The following is a 22,721-nucleotide window of genomic DNA, read 5'->3' on the forward strand; positions in this document are numbered from 1 at the left end:
GGAGGAAGAGGCAACAGTGTAGCAAAAGCGGGAGCAGGGTGCAAAAGCAGAGCAGCCATCACCAAAACAGTTCGCCTGCTACTGGCCACCGTCACCAGGGACCGAGCACACCAAAGGCAGCTTCAAGGAGTTCCCTGGCATGGTACTTCTTCACACAATGTGCTGACGACAAGACCCGAGTAGTTTGCACGCTGTGCCATCAGAGCCTGAAGCGAGGCATTAATGTTCTGAACCTTAGCAAAACCTGCATGACCAGGCATCTACATGCGAGACACGGGCTGCAGTGGAGCAAGCACCTTCAAAACCAAGAAAGGGCTCAGGCCCCTCCTGCTCCCTCTTGTGCTGCTGCCTCAGCCTCTTCCTCCGCCTCTAGAGGAACGTTGGCACCTGCCGCCCAGCAAACAGAGGATGTGCCACCAACACCACCACCTCCATCACCAAGCATCTCCACCATGTCCCACGGAAGCGTTCAGCTCTCGATCTCACAAACCTTTAAGAGAAAGCGTAAATTCCCACCTAGCCACCCTTGATCCCTGGCCCTGAATGCCAGCATTTCTAAACTGCTGACCTTTGAAATGCTGTCATTCAGGCTGGTGGAGACGGACAGCTTCAAACAGCTCATGTTGCTTGCTGTCCCACAGTACGTCGTTCCCAGCCGCCACTACTTCTCCAGGAGAGCCCAACCAAGTATCGGATAAAATCAAGTGTGCACTGAGCAACGCCATCTGTGGCAAAGTCCACCTAACCACAAATATGTGGACCAGTAAGCACGGCCAGGGACGCTATATCTCCCTAACTGCACACAGGGTAAATGTAGTGGCGGCTGGGCCCCAGGCGGAGAGCTGTTTGGTGCACGGCCTTCCGCCGCCAAGGATCGCAGGGCATCATTCTTTGCCTCCTCTTCCTACTTGGCTTCCTCCTCCTCTTCTACCACCTCCTCATCCGGTCAGCGACAGACCTTCACCACCAACTTCAGCACAGCCAGGGGTAAACGTCAGCAGGCAGTTCTGAAACTAATGTGTTTGAGGGACAGGCCCCACACCGCGCAGGTGTTGTGGCGGGGTATAGAACAACAGACTGACGAGTGGTTGCTGCCAGTGAGCCTCAAGCCCGGCCTGGTGGTGTGTGATAATGGGTGAAATCTCATTGCAGCTCTGGGACTAGCCGGTTTGACGCACATCCCTTGCCTGGAACATGTGCTGAATTTGGTGGTGCAGAAATTCATTCACAACTACCCCGACATGTCTGAGCTGCTGCATAAAGTGCGGGTCGTCTATGCACGCTTCCGGCATTCTTATTCTGCCGCCGCTCGGCTGTCTGCTCTACAGCGTAACTTCGGCCTTCCCGCTCACCGCCTCATATGTGACGTGCCCACCAGGTGGAACTCCACCTTGCACATGCTGGAGAGACTGTGTGAACAGCAGCAGGCCATAGTGGAGTTTCAGCTGCAGCACGCACGGGTGAGTCGCACTGTGGAACAGCACCACTTCACCACCAATGACTGGGCCTCCATGCGAAACTTGCGTGCCCTGTTGCGCTGTTTCGAGTACTCCACCAACATGGCCAGTGGCGATGACGCCATTATCAGCATTACAATACCACTTCTATGTCTCCTTGAGAAAACACACTGGGGGCGATAATGGAATAGGATGTGGCCCAGGACGAGGAGGAGGAAGAGGGGTCATCTCTAACACTTTCAGGCCAGTCTTTTAGAAGTGGCTCAGAAAGAGGATTTTTGCAACAGCAGAGGCCAGGTACAAATTTGGCCAGCCAGGGCCCACTACTGGAGGAGGTGGAGGATGGGGATGAAGCATGTTCACAGCGGGGTGGCATCCAACGCAGCTCGGGCCCATCAATGGTGCGTGGCTGGGGGGATACGGAGGACACAGACAATACGCCTCCCACAGAGGACAGCTTGTCCTTACCTCTGGGCAGCCTGGCACACATGAGCGATTACATGCTGCAGTGCCTGCGCAATGACTGCAGAGTTGCCCACATTTTAACGTGTGCTGACTACTGGGTGGTCACCCTGCTGGATCCCCGTTACAAAGACAATGTGCCATCCTTAATTCCCTCACTGGAGCATGATCGGAAGATGCGCGACTACAGGCGCATGCTGGTAGACGTGCTCCTGAGAGCATTCCAGACTGATGCCGGGGGGACAAGTGGAAACAGAAGTTGAAGGCAGGGGAGGAGGAAGAGGTCGCCAACGCAGCTGTGTCAGCGCCAGCACCTCGGAAGGCAGGGTTAGCATGGCCGACATGTGGAAAAGCTTTGTCACCTCGCCGCAACAACCGGCCCCAACTGTTGATATGGAGCATGTTAGCAGGAGCCAGCATTTGAACAACATGGTAGAACAGTACCTGTGCACACGACTACACGTACTGACTGATGGTTCTGCCCCATTCAACTTCTGGGTCTCCAAATTGTCCACATGGCCAGAGCTTGTCCTGTATGCCTTGGAGGTGCTGGCCTGCCCTGCAGCCATTGTACTCTCTGAACGTGTATTTAGCACGGCAGGAGGCGTCATTACAGACAGACGCAACCGCCTGTCCACAGCCAACGTGGACAAGCTCATGTTGATTAAAATGAACCAGGCTTGGATCCCTCAGGACTTGTCTGTACCTCGTGCAGAATAGACAGTTCTAACAGCCTCAACCATCCATCCTTGTACTCAAGTGCACTTATTCCTTGGGGGATACCCCTATGTAAAAATGCTAAATAACACACATCTGTGTAGGCTACCTATTCCTCCTTCGCCGCCGCTTCCACCTAGACCGCCACGTGAGCCTACACAGCCACATCCACCCATTCACCGCCTCCTCAACCTCTTCCTCCTACATCATTCCTAATTTTTAATTTTCTAAGGTATTTTATGTTTTTTTAATTCATTTCCCTATCCACATTTGTTTGCAGAGCATTTGCCATGCTCTTAAGCACATTTTGCTGCCTTTTGCAGCCCTCTAGCTCTTTCCATTACATTTTTACAGCCATTTTAGTGCTCAAAAGTTCAGGTCCCCATTGACTTCAAGTTCGGGTCCCGAACCCCAATTTTGTTTTCAAGTTCGGCCCTGCCAAACCTGAACATCCAGGTGTCCGCTCAACTCTAAAATATATATAATATATGTAAATATATTATGGCTAAAAACATATATGTTTAAATTAAATTTAGCCTCTATTTCTGAGGGGATTCGAAATCACAACCTTCTACATTACAGCCCAGAATGTTAACCACTACACTATACAGCTGCATGGCCAGTTGCAAAAAAAATAATAATAAATAAAAATAAATAAATAAATATTAGACTTCTGCTGTATAGGAATACTAATTTTTATTTTTTATTTTTTAAGTAACTGGCCATGCAGCTGTATAGTGTAGTGGTTAACATTCTGGGCTGTAATGTAGAAGGCTGTGAGTTCAAATCCTGCCAGAAACTTTCCTTAAATAGAGGTTAAATTAGATTTAAACACACTGACTCAAGCACACGTGATATTCGGCCAAGCATGCTCACCCAACACTAGTAACCAGTATTCTTTGTTGGGAAAGGTGGCAACCCTAACAGCACCCCCACTCACGCCCTTTATAGGCCTGCTTACTGCAGCAAGCCCATCCTCTGTCACAGCTATAAAAGTCAGGACTCACTTTGGAAAATATATTTTTTTCCTTTTCATCGTGATATTCTGATCCTCATAACTTTTTATAGTTATGTCTACGGAGATGTTTTGGGGCTAATTTTTTGCAGGACGATCTGTTGTTTTTGAGTGTGTGTATAACTTGACCACTTTTTATTCAATTTTGGGTGATGAAATGATGAAAAAACGTAGAATCAGTTTTATTTTTTTCTGTTGCATCATTCACCATATGGGTTAACTTTTAATATTTTAATATTATTGCCGTTTTCACATGCGGCGATGCTCATAATGTAATTTTTTTGTTTATTTTTATTTGGGGGAAAGGGGGGGGGTGATTTTAATTTTATTTTTATTTTTTATATTTTCAAAACTTTATTTTCATTTTTTTTGGACCACAATCATCAGATTGCAGCGTATACAGAGTACTGGGAATTGCTCCATTATTCTGTATAGAAATCACTGTATTACAGTTCAGTGCTGCCACTTATTGGTTTGAACTGGGACATACTAATAATGAGCCTGGAAGCCTAGTACAGACTGCGGCTCATTTTTAGAACAGGGTGCTTTCCCCGATCTCCTCTGGGGGAAAGTGTGCATGAACAGGAAGCCCGTGTTTCCAGTTTTTAACACTCTCAGATTTTTAAAGACCTGACATGGTGGCATTTGACCACGGCATTTGAATGATTAAATGTCCAGGTCAGCATTACTGCAAATCGTGTACATTGGTCTCGGGTATCTGCTGTATGAAATAGCACTCGGTTGCTATGGCACCTGCTCTTCTCCAGAATTGGCACCATCTTTAAAGACCCAAATTGCCCCGTACATCAATGGCGGATGTCGGAAAGGGGTTAATGGTCATATGACCAAATGTTTATAGGACAGAGCTTTCTTTCTGCATGGGCACTGGAGCTTGTCCAGGTACATTGGGTGAGAGGGGTTGTGTATGCCTGTGAGTGGCCATGTGAGGGAGGGTCTAGTGGTGAGCAGTGCAGTCCTGGGCTACATGTTATATGACGACCCCCTCCATTGCTGTATCTTTTTCTGAATGAGGGGAACTCATTGCTGTTGAGGGGAGAGGGCATGTGGCGTATTCTGGGGCCATGAGGGTGCAGATCTGGAATTGGGCTGGAATTGACAGAATGTGACAGTATTGTTAGTACATTCTTACAAGATTTGGGGCCCACTTTTTTGCCCAGGGTCACATTTTGTTTGAAACTGCTGCTGCTGATGGGGAGCGCAGATCATGGGAGGAGCCAGGTGATGAGTATTTTTTATTTATTTTTCACTCCCTGAAGGGGGCACATCTGGGCATATCCACTATGAAGGGGGCAGTAATCTGGGCATAACTATTGTGAAGATGATGTATATCTGGGCATGTGTACTATGAGGGTGCATCTATCTGGGCATATCTACTGTGAAGGGGGCACATATCTTGGCATATCTACTGTAAAGCAGGCAAATATCTTGGCATATCTATTGTGAAGGGGCACACATCTTAGCATATCAATTGTGAGGGGGAGAATATCTTGCCATATCTATTGTGAAGGGGGCTCATATTTTGGCATATCTACTGTGAAGGGAGCACATATCTGGGCATAACTGCTGTGATGGGGCACCTCTGGGCATAACTACTGTAAGGAGGTACATCTAGGTATAGCTACAGTGAGAGGGCACATTTCTGGCATAACTACTGTGAAGGGGCACATATCTGGGCATAACTACTGTGAGGGGCACATACCTGGGCATAACTGCTTTGAGGGGGCACATCTGGGCATAGCAACTGTGAAGGGGGCACATATCTGGCCATAGCTTTTGTTAAGGGGGCACAATGTTGGCATTACTACTGTGAAGGGGACATATCTGAGCATAGCTACTTTGAGGGGGCACATATCTGGACATAACTATTGTGAGAGGACACATATCTGGGCATAACTACTGTGAAGGAGCACATCTGGCCATTACTACTGTGTGCTGGCACAAAGGGAAATAATTACACCTAGGCAATCAGCCAATAGTACCTGGCGGCTCTGATCTGTAATGAAGCCACAGGAAAGCCCAACAGGCTAGGTGCCAGCATGGAGTGTGAGCAGCCAGTCAGAGGAGGCATCATAAGCATAAAGTGGGGCAGTGTGTCTGTGGGGCAAAGTGCCTCCAGCTCAGTAACCCTCTCCCAGTCAGCAGTATATTCAATGTCTGTAGTACCTCTTTAGAGAGTATACAGTATAAAACGGAATACTGTAAGTAGACCTGAGGGACTGAAACACCGGGTAGGAAAAAAAGTAGGCACATAAGGACTGATTCACATATATCCACTCCATAGCATGTTCTGTGTAAGGTATTTGGCAACATCTATAACACATGCAGTTTCATTGCTGCAAGCGTCATGCAAAATGCCACAAGGGGGGCCACTAAGACTAAGCCAAAGGGCCCATATGAAACTGGAGACAGCCCTGATGGAGTTGACCAACTTTTGGCACCTCTGATCAGGTATTTCAGTCCAGGATGTATATTCCATTGTTAGTGCCTTTTTGGGGTTTTGCTTCAGAAACAGCATTTCTGATGTCACCCCACAAGTTCTCTATGGAATTGAGGAATTGAGGGGATTGGTTTGGCCATTTCATTACTGTGTTGAAACACCCATTTCAAAGGCATTTCTTCCTCGACATAGGGCAACATGAGCTTCTCAAGTATTTTGATATATTCAAACTGATCCACGATCCCTCGTATGCAATAAATAAACGCAACACCATGGTATGAGAAACATCCCCATATCATGATTTTTGAACACCATGCTTTACTGTAATCACTGTTTACTGTGACCCAAAAAAAACTATTTTGCTTTCATCAGTCCACAAAATGTTGCTCCATTTCTCTTTGGCCAGTCAATTTGTTCCTTGGCAAAATTTTACCTATTCAGGACATATCTTATTTTCAACAATGGGACTTTGTGGGGAGTTCTTGCTGGTAACTTGGTTTCATTAATTGTCTTCTGATTGTTCACTGGTAACTTCAGATTGTCTTTGATCTTTTTGGAAGTGATCAATGGCCAAGCCTTTGTCATTTCAGCTATTGTTTGATATATTCGAACAGTAGTTCCCCATTTCTTTATTCATCTTTCAGGTTTTGATTGCCACGTCAAGGCATTTGAGATCATTTTAGCTGAGCAGTTTATAATTTTCAGCAGTTCTCTATGGTGGTCATTTATTAAGACCGGTGTTTTAGACACCGGTCTTAAGAAGCTCCTGCACTGGCAGTGGACCCACCAAAGAGGCCTCTACATAACTTCAGCGTATCCAACACCTGTCTAAATGAAAGCCAGCTTCCTTGCTGGCTTAGATTCATACAATTTTCTATGCTTAAAAACAGGCATAAAAAATGATGAATGAGACAGGCCTACCGGCCCCTCCCCTTCCCCTCCCACACCACACCCACTTTTTTAGACCTGACATGAGCGGGGAAAAGTCACAGATTGAGACACGAATAACCTCTGTGCCACAATCTGTGCCAGAAATATACCTAATATAGGTGTATTTCTGATCATAAATGACCCCTTATATGTTTTTCCCTTTCCAATGAAGTTTTTAATCAAAGTATGTGATTAATCAGAAATATCTCTGGAACAACCAATTTTCTTCAGTATTTCAGAAGGAAACAAACTATAACTAACATGTGCAACATTTGCCACCTTTTCACCTTAAATAAGTGCCAAAATGGATACCTGTTATTCCACAGAATGAATGACTAAACTAATTTAAATCCTTACTGCTGAAATTTTAAACATGCCCCTTTCAATTAATGATTCACTTACTCAGAATGAGCAGCATGCATGATCTAATTTTTGGGTGTTTTTTCTATTACTCTACTACACTTCCAAGTAAATTATTTGCTATGTAGAAATATCATTTCTACAAAAAAAAAGTGATTTATCAGGTTAACAATGTTGGGCTGACATCTTTTGAACACTACTACATGTATAAATATATCAATGTCAATACAGAGATCTCTCCAAAGATCTATTTATTGCTCAAGACTGTGTAGAGGAAAGAAGGTTTCTTCTTCAACATAGAAGAGGATTCTTTACTGTAATAGCAGTGAGACTTTGGAACTCTCTACCGGAGGAAGTTGTAACGTTGAACTCACTAAAAGAGTTTAAGAGGGGACTGGATGTATTTCTGGAGTGTAATAATATTAGAGATCTGGAGAAGGGTGGTTGATCCAAGGAGTTATTCTGATTGCCTGATTTGAGTCAGGAATTCGTTTTTTCCCCTAAAATGAGGAAATTGGTCTCTATCTAATTTTTTTTTATTTTATTTTTTTGCCTTCCTCTGAATCAACTTTGCAGGGTAATAGGCTGAACTGGATGTATGTAGACATGTCTTTTATTATGACAACTAGAGTTGAGCGAACACCTGGATGTTCGGGTTCGAGAAGTTCGGCCGAACTTCCCGGAAATGTTCGGGTTCGGGATCCGAACCCGACCCGAACTTCGTCCCGAACCCGAACCCCATTGAAGTCAATGGGAACCCAAACTTTTCAGCACTAAAAAGGATGTAAAACAGCCCAGGAAAGGGCTAGAGGGCTGCAAAAGGCAGCAACATGTAGGTAAATCCCCTGCAAACAAATGTGGATAGGGAAATGAATAAAAATAAAATAAATAAAAATTAACCAATATCAATTGGAGAAAGGTCCCATAGCAGAGAATCTGACTTCACGTCACCCACCACTGTAACAGTCCATTGTCATATATTTAGGCCCAGGCTCCCAGGCAGAGGAGAGAGGTCCCGTAACAGAGAATCTGGCTTCATGTCAGCTTAGAATCAGTTTTCATGTCATAGCAGAGAATCATGATTCACGTCACCCAACACTGGAACAGTCCATTGTCAGATATTTAGGCCCAGGCTCCCAGGCAGAGGAGAGAGGTCCCGTAACAGAGAATCTGGCTTCATGTCAGCAGACAATCAGTCTTCATGTCATAGCAGAGAATCATGCTTCACGTCACCCAACACTGGAACAGTCCATTGTCAGATATTTAGGCCCAGGCACCCAGGCAGAGGAGAGAGGTCCTGTAACAGAGAATCTGGCTTCATGTCAGCAAAGAATTAGTCTTCATGTCATAGCAGAGAATCATGCTTCACGTCACCCAACACTGGAACAGTCCATTGTCAGATATTTAGGCCCAGGCACCCAGGCAGAGGAGAGAGGTCCCGTAACAGAGAATCTGGGTTCATGTCAGCAGAGAATTAGTCTGCATGTCATAGCAGAGAATCAGGCTTCACGTCAGCCACCAATGCAACAGTCCATTGTCAGATATTTAGGCCCAGCACCCAGGCAGAGGAGAGAGGTCCCGTAACAGAGGATCTGGCTTCATGTCAGCAGAGAATTAGTCTGCATGTCATAGCAGAGAATGAAGCTTCACGTCAGCCACCACTGCAACAGTCCATTGGCATATATTTAGGCCCAGCACCCAGGCAGAGGAGAGAGGTCCCGTAACAGAGGATCTGGCTTCATGTCAGCAGAGAATCAGTCTTCATGTCATAGCAGAGAATCATGCTTCACGTCACCCAACACTGGAACAGTCCATTGTCAGATATTTAGGCCCAGGCACCCAGGCAGAGGAAAAAGGTCCTGTAACAGAGAATCTGGCTTCATGTCAGCAGAGAATCAGTCTTCATGTCATAGCAGAGAATCAGGCTTCACGTCACCCAACATTGGAACAGTCCATTGTCATATATTTAGGCCCCGGCACCCAGACAGAGGAGAGGTTCATTCAACTTTGGGTTGCCCCGCAATATAATGGTAAAATGAAAATAAAAATAGGATTGAATGAGGAAGTGCCCTGGAGTACAATAATATATGGTTAAGGGGAGGTAGTTAATGTCTAATCTGCACAAGGGATGGACAGGTCCTGTGGGATCCATGCCTGGTTCATTTTTATGAACGTCAGCTTGTCCACATTGGCTGTAGACAGGTGGCTGCGTTTGTCTGTAATGACGCCCCCTGCAGTGCTGAATACACGTTTAGACAAAACGCTGGCCGCCGGGCAGGCCAGCACCTCCAAGGCATAAAAGGCTAGCTCTGGCCACGTGGACCACTTAGAGACCCAGAAGTTGAATGGGGCCAAACCATCAGTCAGTACGTGGAGGGGTGTGCACACGTACTGTTCCACCATGTTAGTGAAATGTTGCCTCCTGCTAACACGTTGCGTATCAGGTGGTGGTGCAGTTAGCTGTGGCATGTTGACAAAACTTTTCCACATCTCTGCCATGCTAACCCTGCCGTCAGAGGAGCTGGCCGTGACACAGCTGCCTTGGCGACCTCTTGCTCCTCCTCTGCCTTGGCCTTGGGCTTTCACTTGTTCCCCTGTGACATTTGGGAATGCTCTCAGTAGCGCGTCTACCAACGTGAGCTTGTACTCGTGCATCTTCCTATCACGCTCCAGTGCAGGAAGTAAGGTGTGCACATTGTCTTTGTACCGTGGATCCAGCAGGGTGGCAACCCAGTAGTCCGCACACGTTAAAATGTGGGCAACTCTGCTGTCGTTGCGCAGGCACTGCAGCATGTAGTCGCTCATGTGTGCCAGGCTGCCCAGAGGTAAGGACAAGCTCTCCTCTGTGGGAGGCGTATCGTCATCGTCCTGCGTTTCCCCCCAGCCACGCACCAGTGATGGGCCCGAGCTGCGTTGGGTGCCACCCCGCTGTGACCATGCTTCATCCTCATCCTCCTCCACCTCCTCCTCATCCTCGTCCTCCAGTAGTGGGCCCTGGCTGACCACATTTGTACCTGGCCTCTGCTGTTGCAAAAAACCTCCCTCTGAGTCACTTCTAAGAGACTGGCCTGAAAGTGCTAAAAATGACCCCTCTTCCTCCTCCTCCTCCTCCTCCTGGGCCACCTCCTCTTCCATCATCGCCCTAAGTGTTTTCTCAAGGAGACATAGAAGTGGTATTGTAACGCTGATAACGGTGTCATCGCCACTGGCCATGTTGGTGGAGTACTCGAAACAGCGCAACAGGGCACACAGGTCTCGCATGGAGGCCCAGTCATTGGTGGTGAAGTGGTGCTGTTCCGCAGTGTGACTGACCCATGCGTGCTGCATCTGAAACTCCACTATGGCCTGCTGCTGCTCGCACAGTCTGTCCAGCATGTGCAAGGTGGAGTTCCACCCCCCCAACACCCCAGTATAATAAACATTGGGGGGGGGGGGCGTGGCTAGCAGAGGATGTGAGCAGACGTGCTGAGCAGAGCTCCCGCATCACCTCGTCTATTTATCCTGATTAGAACCCCCAGAAACCAAATTTAATTCACCACAACTGAAGCCCTGGTGCTGTAGACGCCTGTTCACCCAAAGCTGGAACTTTCCGTGCCGATTTGTAAGCTAAAATGGGCCCAAAGAAAGAGTCCAAAGGACTGAGCAGGGAGTTGAAAGATGGCGCCGGGCCTAACACGCTGCGGCGCAGCGATCGCGCGAAAGACATCCAGTGGGAAGCGGCTGCTAAGCTGGGGAGGTTCGCGCACTCACCAGAACTTGTGGACTTGTCTGAATCAAGCGGGAAGCGAGACAAGTCTTCGTCTCAACCCGACTCTAATTGTGTGGGCGAGGAGAATAGCGTACATGATATTTCTGCCAGCAGATCTAACAGGTATGAGGAGCTGCGAGGCTGTACAGAATCGGACAACACTGACGCTATGGAGCCTGATATAGAAGAACCTACCCTCAAGGATGTGCTAAAAGCCATCACCCAGTGTGGGAAATCACTAACGGCCCTGAGAATGCAGGAGGGCTCCATAAAGGAAGATATGTCCATAGTGCGCCATGATTTAAAGCGCCTGGCAGACCGCACAACTGCCCTGGAAGGGGATATGGAAGATGTTGTACCCTCCCTAAAAAGAGCTTCTGCTGACCATACTCAGAAAATAGCTCTTCTAATGGCAAAACAGGACGACCTCGAAAATCGTTCACGGAGAAATAACGTACGCATAGTGGGGGTGCCGGAGAAGGTTGAGGGCTCTAACCCGTCAGATTATTTTGAAACATGGGCGAGAGAAACCTTTGGAAGAGAGACTCTGACACCTCTTTTCGCTGTAGAAAGGGCCCACAGGGTTCCTACCAGACCGTTACCACAGGGTGCCCCACCAAGACCGGTCCTTATGAAAATCCTGCACTATAAGGATAGAGACATTCTCCTGCGTAAGGCCTGTGAACAACCTGATTTAACCATTGGTGGTCAATGGGTGTCGCTGTTTCCAGACTACTCTATGGAGGTCCAGAAGCGGAGGTCGCGGTTCATAGATATAAAGAGGCGGCTGCTCAGCCTGAACGTCCCCTACTCCATGCTGTTTCCAGCGCGGCTGCGGATAGTTGCTTTGGGCAGAACCAATTTCTTTGAAGACCCTAAAGAGGCCCTCCGATGGGTGAACAGTCACGAAAATTGTTTGAGAAATGCTGACCCACAGGCGGATGACGGCTGAAGGACGGTTACAGCGGTTCGGTTTACATGAATATATGCGTGTGCGTGATACTGTGTCTGTGTGATTAGACAGTCATGTGCGTAGGGATAGTGGTTGATTTATCTACAGTTTATTGTTTCAATATGCCTCATACTGATGGAAAATGTGTACTTTACTTACTTAACGGGTTCATGTGATAATAGATGGATTATTAAGGAGAGGCTGTGGGGGGCGGGAATGCTAGTGTATTGTGAATTCTGAGGAGCATTGTATAGCTTTCGTCGCGTCTTCCCACTGAAAGTCCAACATGCAATGAGGAGTTGGTGGTTCTGACACGGTTAAATTTCTTTAAACCTGCAGTCCCTTTGGGAGCAAGAGCAGGGACCTGTCAGACACCGACGACCGAGTCTTAGACTACTTCAAGATAGGAGTGACTGGGATTGTTCCTTTCTCTCCTGTCTCGTTTTTGTTGTTTGTTTTGTCTGTCTGTGTTCTTATGTTTGGGGTGTGGGTTAAATTAGAAACCAGGTTATGCAGGAATATACTATTATCCACAGCGGGATTGCAGCATAAGCATATTGCTAGGTTAGGTCAGAATAGGATCCGACTCGCCTGTAGAGGACTGTTTTGTACTAATGGCTAGTAAGGTCACCTTTTTCAGCTGGAACGTTAGGGGAATTAAGGAAGCAAACAAAAGACGGGCAGTGTTGGATGGTGTGGGGAAGTATCAGCCCTTGATCTGCTGTCTCCAAGAGACTCACTTACTGCCAGACTAAACTGGCATTCTTACACCGAGATGGGCTGGTCACTGCTTCCATGCCACCTATTCTGCTTAAGCAAGAGGGGTGAGCATCCTGATACACAGGTCTATTGCATTCACCTGTTTCTCCCAGAAAATTGATAGAGAGGGCAGATATGTGTATCTGCATGGCTCCCTATACTCAGTTGAATGTGTCATTATTGGTGTCTATATCCCTCCACCATATTCCCCACAGGTGATGAAACAGTTAATTGCTTTGATAGCGGAAAGACCTAATGTACCTACTTTAATGATGGGAGATTTTAACAACATACCTAACTTATCAATGGATAAATTCTGGGCTTCCCCACAGGTTGTCAGCAGTGATCTCACTCCCTTCGGCCGATTACTACAGGAAGCAGCCATTCTGGATTTCTGGAGGTTGAAGTACCCTGACATTAGGCGGTTCTCCTGTCGCTCCAGCACATTTGGTTCCTTGTCCAGAATTTATTTCATTCTGGGCAATGAAGAAATGGGCTATTTACTGCATGACATTAGATACTTACCAAGACAAATTTCTGATCATTCACCGATTATGGCGACCTTCCAGATGTTGCCGCCCGTGTCGCGCAGAACTACTCAATGGAAGTTCAATCCCTTCTGGCTGCATATCCTAGCTGATCTGTCAGATGTAAAGGATGATCTAACTGAGTTTTTTGAACGAAACCTTCCCTCTGCCAGTAAGATAGTAGTATGGGATACGATGAAGGCCTATCTGCGAGGGATACTGGCTGCTAAAATTAGTGGGCGGAAAAAAGAGAATAATGCTCTAACCAAACAGTTACTCCTAGCGGTGGAGACAGCCGAGAATAATTATATAGAAGACCCTAGACAAGAGCTTGAAACTCAGTGGAAAGAGGCGCAGCAGCAGTTAGATGAACGCCTGCTCCGGAATGCCCGTAATAGGCGGTTCTTCTTGAAACAAACGTATTATGAAGAGGGGGAGAAGGCTGGCAGGCTGTTGGCTCTGATTACTAGGGCCCAACAGAGGTCTAATTACGTGGCCGCGCTGCGTGACACGGACGGTATGGTGCAGGTTACCACAGAAAAAACATCCCAGGTATTGTTAGGGTTCTATAAGAACCTATACTCTTCTAAAACTGTAGCTACAGAAACCAACATTCGAAATTTCCTCCATCCCTTACGATTACCTACTCTAGATCAGGACCAAAGGACACTCCTAGATAGTCCCTTTACTTTGAGAGAATTAGAAGTGGCGCTGGGAGACATGGCTAACAATAAAGCTCCAGGGAGTGATGGCCTACCTGCTGAGATTTATAAACAATTTGCCCCAATTTTACTGCCCCAGCTATTGGAAGTACTTAATGAGGCCCAACTGACAGGTAAATTGCCTAATACAATGAACGAGGCGATTATAGTTGTTATACCAAAGCCAGGTAAAGATCCGGTGGAGGCATAGTCATATAGGCCAATTTCATTGTTGCAGGCGGATATTAAGTTGCTGGCCAAAATATTGGCTAACCGTCTTAACTCGGTTATTGCCTCACTCATACACAAGGACCAGGCAGGTTTTATGCCAAACATGTCGACCGCGATAAACATCAGGAGACTCTTTCTGAATATTCAGGTGGGCCAGGTCCACGCCTTGAATGCGGCGGTCGCGTCTCTTGACGCGGCCAAAGCATTCGACAGCGTGGAATGACAGTACCTGTTCTGGTACTGGAAAAGATGGGGGTGGGATCGGTATTTATTGACTGGATCAAAATGATGTACGCTGGCCCTACGGCTAGAATACTGGTGAATGGATGCCTTTCTGACCCATTCGCTATTGTTTGCGATGGCAATTGAGACTATGGCGGAGGCTTTACGTTTATCAACGGAGGTCAAAGGAATAGCATATGGGTTGGCAACTGAAAAAGTAGCATTATACGCAGATGATTTGCTCATGTTTTTAGATGAATGGGTCCCTACCGGCTGCTATGTAAATTATTAACGGATTTGGACACATATCGGGCCTAAGAATTAACTGGTCAAAGTTGGTCCTAATGCCGCTTACTGATGGTATGGCGGTAGATCCTGTTTCGGCAGGTGGGCTGCAGGTAGTGTCGGGTTTTAAATATTTGGGGATTCAGATCTCCAGGAATAATAGGGATTTTATAGATCTGAACGTAATGCCGTTACTGGGTAAGTTCAGGAAGAAAGTACAGGCATGGTCGAAATTGCCTTTATCTATGGTTGGCAGAACAAACCTGCTTAAAATTATTCTTATGCCCCAGCTCCTTTATGTGCTGCACAACGCCCCCATGTGGATTCCGTTAGGTATGTTCTATACTATCAATGCAATCTTTAGAGACTTAATCTGGAAGAAGGGGATTTCTCAGATTAAATTGAGTACCCTGTGTAGGTCTAAGACCCAGGAAGGACTGAGTGTCCCTGACCCCTTAGCTTACTTTCTGGCGGCCCAAATGCAGCACATGAGGGGCTGGGGCGAGGAAGAAACGGTGAATAAGACAGGTACAATAGTAAAGCACTTGCTTAACAGAAGGTGTCTCCTATCAGCACTGGAGGATGGTGCTTTTAAAGAGATTGGGAAGAAATATGGGGTATTGGATTTAATGCATAGGGTGTGGTGGAAAACCAGGAAATTGGCAGGAATTGAAGGATATACGAAGTTTACTCCAATTTGGCCGAATATCATGTATGCTGAACTCAATAAGGTTTCAAGTGTTAAGACATGGAGGAAGTTTGGCTTGGACAGGTTGTGTCAATTGTTTGGAGACACATCCCTCAAGGATTTCTCTACATTACAGCAGGAGTTCAATCTGCCCAAGTCTCTCTTTTATGTATTCTTACAAGTGAGACATGCCATACAAGTGCAGGAGCGACAGGTGAAATTGATGCCTGCCCAGAAGCACCCGATTATAGACCTCACGGCCACTGGTGGCGGCTCGGGGGGAGTGATATCGCTGCATTACCTTAGCCTAATGGAAGCCATGCATAAAAAAAATCCGTTACAACTGTTCGGAAAATGGGAAAAAGATATACCAGGATTGAAGGAATATCAATGGGAGAAGGTGCTAGCTGATTTTCCTGATATAGCGGTGAGTGAGGCTCATAGAGTTTCGCAATTGCTGCTGCTTCACAGGGTGTATAGGATGCCGAAAATGTTATATAGAATAGGATTTCGTACTGATGATACATGTCCAAGATGTGGGGCTTCGTCGGCTGACTTAATACACTTAATGTGGAACTGTCCGCGTCTACGTAGATATTGGAGGGAGGTGGTAGATCTCATTGTGAAGGTTTATAAGATTACGATTGAATGTTCTCCTATTTCATGTATTTTGGGATATGTTGGAGGAGTGTCAGGATCCAGAGAGGTTAAGCTGGCAATTCAGCGCATTCTATATCAGGCTAGGAAGAGGATAGCGTCCCGTTGGATAGCTCAAGATCCACCGGAGTTAAGTGAATTAAAAACAACGACACGTACCTTGGTGCAACTTGAGAGTTATGTTTATCAAAAGAGGGGGAATAACAAAGTTTAACAAAATATGGTATACGTGGATTGAACACTTTCATCTTACTGTTTAGTACGAAGGATTGAGAATGGAAAGGGGAGTGGAAGTCATAGGCATTAATAAAAGAAAATGGGTATAATGTACTTTATAAAGCAATAGGTATGAGCTGATGTGCTTGTGGTTTGAATGTGTATTGGATTGCATTCTGCTATATGCTGTGGACTTTTTCGGAAATGGACTGCACCTGGACTTGGGGGCTGGGGAAGGGGGGGGGGGTTAAGGGTGGGTTTATGTGTGTTGTTACTTTTGTTCACATGACAAAAAAAATGAAAAAAATTCAGATCTTCAATAAAAAGATTTGATCAAAAAAAAGGTGGAGTTCCACCTGGTGGGCACGTCGCATATGAGGCGGTGAGCGGGAAGGCCGAAGTTACACTGTAGCGCAGACAGGCGAGCAGCGGCAGGATGTGAACGCCGGAAGCGCGAACAGACGGCCCGGACTTTATGCAGCAGCTCTGACATGTCGGGGTAGTTGTGAATGAACTTCTGCACCACCAAATTCAGCACATGCGCCAGGCAAGTGATGTGTGTCAAACCGGCTATTCCCAGAGCTGCAATGAGATTTCGCCCATTATCGCACACCACCAGGCCGGGCTTGAGGCTCACCGGCAGCAACCACTCGTCGGTCTGTTGTTCTATACCCCGCCACAACTCCTGTGCGGTGTGGGGCCTGTTCCCCAAACATATGAGGTTCAGAATGGCCTGCTGACGTTTACCCCGGGCTGTGCTGAAGTTGGTTGTGAAGGTGTGTGGCTGACTGGATGAGCAGGTGGAAGAAGAGGAGGAGGAAGCTGAGTAGGAGGAGGTAGCAACAGGAGGCAAAGAATGTTGCCCTGCGATCCTTGGCGGCGGAAGGACGTGCGCCAAACAGCTCTCCGCCTGGGGCCCAGCCGCCACTACATTTACCCAGTGTGCAGTTAGGGAGATATAGCGTCCCTGGCCGTGCTTACTGGTCCACGTATCTGTGGTTAGGTGGACCTTGCCACAGATGGCGTTGCGCAGTGCACACTTGATTTTATCGGATACTTGGTTGTGCAGGGAAGGCACGGCTCTCTTGGAGAAGTAGTGCCGGCTGGGAACAACATACTGTGGGACAGCAAGCGACATAAGCTGTTTGAAGCTGTCTGTGTCCACCAGCCTAAATGACAGCATTTCATAGGCCAGTAGTTTAGAAATGCTGGCATTCAGGGCCAGGGATGGCTAGGTGGGAATTTAAGCTTTCTCTCAAATGTTTGTGAGATGGAGAGCTGAACGCTGCCGTGTGACATGGTTGAGATGCTTGGTGACACAGGTGGTGGTGTTGGTGGTACATCCCATGTTTGCTGGGCGGCAGGTGCCAACGTTCCTCCAGAGGCGGAGGAAAAGGCTGAGGCGGCGGCAGCAGCAGCAGAAGAGGCCGAGGCGGCAGCAGCAGAAGAGGTAGCAGGGGGAGCCTGAGTGACTTCCTTGTTTTTAAGGTGTTTACTCCACTGCAGTTCATGCTTTGCATGCAGGTGCCTGGCCATGCAGGTTGTGCTAAGGTTCAGAACGTTAATGCCTCGCTTCAGGCTCTGATGGCACAGCGTGCAAACCACTCGGGTCTTGTCGTCAGCACATTGGTTGAAGAAGTGCCATGCCAAGGAACTCCTTGAAGCTGCCTTTGGTGTGCTCGGTCCCAGATGGCGGCGGTCAGTAGCAGGCGGAGTCTCTTGGCGGCGGGTGTTCTTCTTTTGCCCACTGCTCCCTCTTTTGCTACGCTGTTGGCTCGGTCTCACCACTGCCTCTTCCTCGGAACTGTAAAAGTCAGTGGCATGACCTTCATTCCATGTGGGGTCTAGGACCTCATCGTCCCCTGCATCGTCTTCCACCCAGTCTTGATCCCTGACTTCCTGTTCAGTCTGCACACTGCAGAAAGACGCAGCAGTTGGCACCTGTGTTTCGTCATCATCAGAGACGTGCTGAGGTGGTATTCCCATGTCCTCATCATCAGGAAACATAAGTGGTTGTGTGTCAGTGCATTCTATGTCTTCCACCGCAGGGGAAGAGCTAGGTGGATGCCCTTGGGAAACCCTGCCAGCGGAGTCTTCAAACAGCATAAGAGACTGCTGCATAACTTGAGGCTCAGACAGTTTCCCTGGTATGCATAGGGGTGATGTGACAGACTGATGGGCTTGGTTTTCAGGCGCCATCTGTGCACTTTCTGCAGAAGACTGGGTGGAAGATAATGTGAATGTGCTGGATCCACTGTCGGCCACCCAATTGACTAATGCCTGTACCTGCTCAGGCCTTACCATCCTTAGAACGGCATTGGGCCCCACCAAATATCGCTGTAAATTATGGCGGCTACTGGGACCTGAGGTAGTTGGTACACTAGGACGTGTGGCTGTGGCAGAACGGCCACATCCTCTCCCAGCACCAGAGGGTCCACTAACACCACCACGACCATGTCCGCATCCGCGTCCCTTACTAGATGTTTTCCTCATTGTTACCGTTCACCACAATAAGAAAAATATTATTTGGCCCAATGTATTGAATTAAAATTCAGGCCTTTTTTTTTTACAGACACCTAACACTATCTGGCTATCTATTTAGGTACCGTATTACACTAATAAAGGCACAGCAGTAACGACAGATTTAGCTGAATATAAATTTGAGGCGCTGGATGACCGTATACGTTTACGGACAGAATTAGACTTGGAATTGCACAGTAGCGTGTGTGAAGTTATTGAGAATGACCCTATCTGCTCCTTGAAACTAAGATACCCTTTTAGGGATAGATTTAAAGTAGGCCTGATACAGCAGAAACCACTAATTTAGAGAATTGCAAAATTGGGAATTGTATTTCAACCCAGAACAAAAACGGTGCTTTGACGGACACTAAATAACTTGACCAGCCACAGCAATAATGACAGATTTAGATGAATATACATTTGAGGCCTATTTTTTAGGCGCTGGGTGACAGTTATACGTTTACACACAGAATTAGACTTGGAGTTGCACAGTAGCGTGTGTGTGAAGTTATTGAGAATAACCCTATCTGCACCTTGAATCTTATATACCCTTTTAGGGATAGATTTAAAGTAGGCCTAAGACAGCAGAAACCACTAATTTAGAGAATTGCAAAATTGGGAATTGTATTTCAACCCTGAACAAAAATATATCCTTTGCCAGACAGCAGACAGTATTACAATTGGCTGGCCACAGCTGAAACACCAGATTTAGGGTATTCCTATTTTGGCAATTGTATTTCACCCCTCAATAAAATAGCAAGCACAGCCAAGCCCCTGATGTAGGATATAGCCAAAAAATAACCACACTATTGACGGTTAAATGCACTTGGTGACAGCTTGACCCTGATGTGGGATATAGCCAAAAAATAACCACACTATTGATGGTTAAATGCACTTGGTGACAGCTTGAACCTGATGTAGGATATAGCCAAAAAATAACCACACTATTGATGGTTAAATGCACTTGGTGACAGCTTGCCCCATATGTAGGATATAGCCAAAAAATAACCACACTATTGATGGTTAAATGCACTTGGCGACAGCTTGCCCCATATGTAGGATATAGCCAAAAAATAACCACACTATTGAGGGTTAAATGCACTTGGTGACAGCTTGCCCCATATGTAGGATATAGCCAAAAAACAACCACACTATTGAGGGTTAAATGCACTTGGTGACAGCTTGCCCCATATGTAGTATATAGCCAAAAAATAACCACACTATTGATGGTTAAATGTACTTGGTGGCAGCTTGTGCTGGCGTACCACAAGACACAAAATGGCCGCCGATCACCCCAGAAAAAAGTGAATGAAAAACGCTCTGGGCAGCCTAAAAACAGTGAGCAATTGAATAGCAGCAGTTCAATGATCCACAGCTGTAGATCGATCACTGAATTAAGTCTTTTGGAGGAGTTAATCACTGCCTAATCTCGCCCTAACGTCGCAGCTGCAACCTCTCCCTACACTGATCAGAGCAGAGTGACGTGCGGCGCTACGTGACTCCAGCTTAAATAGAGGCTGGGTCACATGCTGCACTGGCCAATCACAGCCATGCCAATAGTAGGCATGGCTGTGACGGCCTCTTGGGGCAAGTAGTATGATGCTTGTTGATTGGCTGCTTTGCAGCCTTTCAAAAAGCGCCAAGAAAGCGACGAACACCGAACCCGAACCCGGACTTTTACTAAAATGTTCGGGTTCGGGTCCGTGTCACGGACACCCCAAAATTCGGTACGAACCCGAACTATACAGTTCGGGTTCGCTCATCCCTAATGACAACACTACCATACTGTGGTCATATAGCAGCATTCACACATGAGAAAAATAGCAGCAACATTAAACTTACCAAACGAATATCTTTGCAGTGAAGTTTTGTGAACCACTGGTTAAATGACAATGAAGTTACTGCCAATGCAACATCACTAAAATGAAGAATAGACAAATGGATCCAATAACATTAGCATGATATAACACCAATATGACTATTTTTTAAGGTTTAGATGTTTGCTAAAACAATTTCCACAAAACCGCATTTACAATTTGAAATTTTAATTGATATGCTTTCTTTTTTCGAGTTACAAATTTGATAATTATCCAGTTTAAATGCAGTAGTGTTGTGATTGATATTTGGCAGTCCTAATAATATAAAAGCCTTTCAAACTTGCAAACTTGTGTGCTCTTTTTACCTCATTGTGCCAATATTGCATGTGAGTGAGCAATAGAAGTTATACTCACAAGTCACTGGTACAAAACCTTTTGTTTCTTTTATTTCTTTACGTCATTCCAATATAAAATGGTACATCATGAGTGACGCTGAGACAGACATCGTTCACTCCTCCTCCCCTACATGCGACATTTCAGGTGAACACTGCCCTCTTACTCATGAGTGCAGGTAGAGAGAGAGGTGGGGTTTTTATATCACCAACAGCTGATACATACAGCACAGACCAAAAGTTTGGACACACCTTCTCATTCAAAGAGTTTTCTTTATTTTCATGACTATGAAAATTGTAGATTCACACTGAAGGCATCAAAACTATGAATTAATACATTTGGAATTATATACATAACAAAAAAGTGTGAAACAACCGAAAATATGTCATATTCTAGGTTCTTCAAAGTTGCCACCTTTTGCTTTGATTACTGCTTTGCACACTCTTGGCATTCTCTTGATGAGCTTCAAGAGGCAGTCACCTGAAATGGTCTTCCAACAGTCTTGAAGGAGTTCCCAGAGATGCTTAGCACTTGTTGGCCCTTTTGCCTTCACTCTGCTGTCCAGCTCACCCCAAACCATCTCGATTGGGTTCAGGTCCGGTGACTGTGGAGGCCAGGTCATCTGGCGCAGCACCCCATCACTCTCCTTCATGGTCAAATAGCCCTTACACAACCTGGAGGTGTGTTTGGGGTCATTGTCCTGTTAAAAAATAAATGATGGTCCAACTAAACGTAAACCGGATGGAATAGCATGCCGCTGCAAGATGCTGTGGTAGCCATGCTGGTTCAGTATGCCTTCAATTTTGAATAAATCCCCAACAGTGTCACCAGCAAAGCACCACCACACCATCACACCTCCTCCTACGAGCTTCACGGTGGGAACCAGGCATGTAGAGTCCACCCGTTCATCTTTTCTGCGTCGCACAAAGACACGGTGGTTGGAACCAAAGATCTAAAATTTGGACTCATCAGACCAAAGCACAGATTTCCACTGGTCTAATGTCCATTCCTTGTGTTATTTAGCCCAAACAAGTCTCTTCTGCTTGTTGCCTGTCCTTAACAGTGGTTTCCTAGCAGATATTCTACCATGAAGGCCTGATTCACACAGTCTCCTCTTAACAGTTGTTCTAGAGATGTGTCTGCTGCTTGACCTGGTCTCTAATCTGAGCTTCTGTTAACCTGCGATTTCTGAGGCTGGTGACTCGGATGAACTTATCCTCCGCAGCAGAGGTGACTCTTAGTCTTCCTTTCCTGGGGCGGTCCGCATGTGAGCCACTTTCAAAGTTTTCCCAATTTTTTGGACTGACTGACCTTCATTTCTTAAAGTAATGATGGCCACTCGTTTTTCTTTACTTAGCTGCTTTTGTCTTGCCATAATACAAATTCTAAGTCTATTTCAGTGTTTTCCAACCAGTGTGCCTCCAGCTGGGCATGCTGGGAGTTGTAGTTTTGCAACAGCTGGAGGCACCCTGGTTGGGAAACACTGGTCTATTCAGTAGGACTATCAGCTGTGTATCCACCTGACTTCTCCACAACACAACTGATGGTCCCAACCCCATTTATAAGGCAAGAAATCCCACTTATTAAACCTGACAGGGCACACCTG

At 46.5% G+C, this 22,721-nt stretch overlaps 1 protein-coding gene across 3 annotated transcripts in view; it reads right to left on the minus strand.

The window, feature by feature from the left end:
• The window catches only part of LOC122921143 (capping protein, Arp2/3 and myosin-I linker protein 3-like), a 782,130-nt gene that overhangs the window by 524,224 nt on the left and 235,185 nt on the right, over positions 1-22,721 (minus strand). For all 3 annotated transcript variants that reach the window (XM_044271159.1, XM_044271158.1, XM_044271160.1), the window contains one exon: positions 20,748-20,823. In XM_044271159.1, the coding sequence (XP_044127094.1) occupies positions 20,748-20,823 (76 nt within the window). The remainder of the gene's footprint in view (positions 1-20,747; positions 20,824-22,721) is intronic.

Source organism: Bufo gargarizans, chromosome 10 (genome assembly GCF_014858855.1).
Source record: "Bufo gargarizans isolate SCDJY-AF-19 chromosome 10, ASM1485885v1, whole genome shotgun sequence".
NCBI classification, from domain to species: domain Eukaryota; kingdom Metazoa; phylum Chordata; class Amphibia; order Anura; family Bufonidae; genus Bufo; species Bufo gargarizans.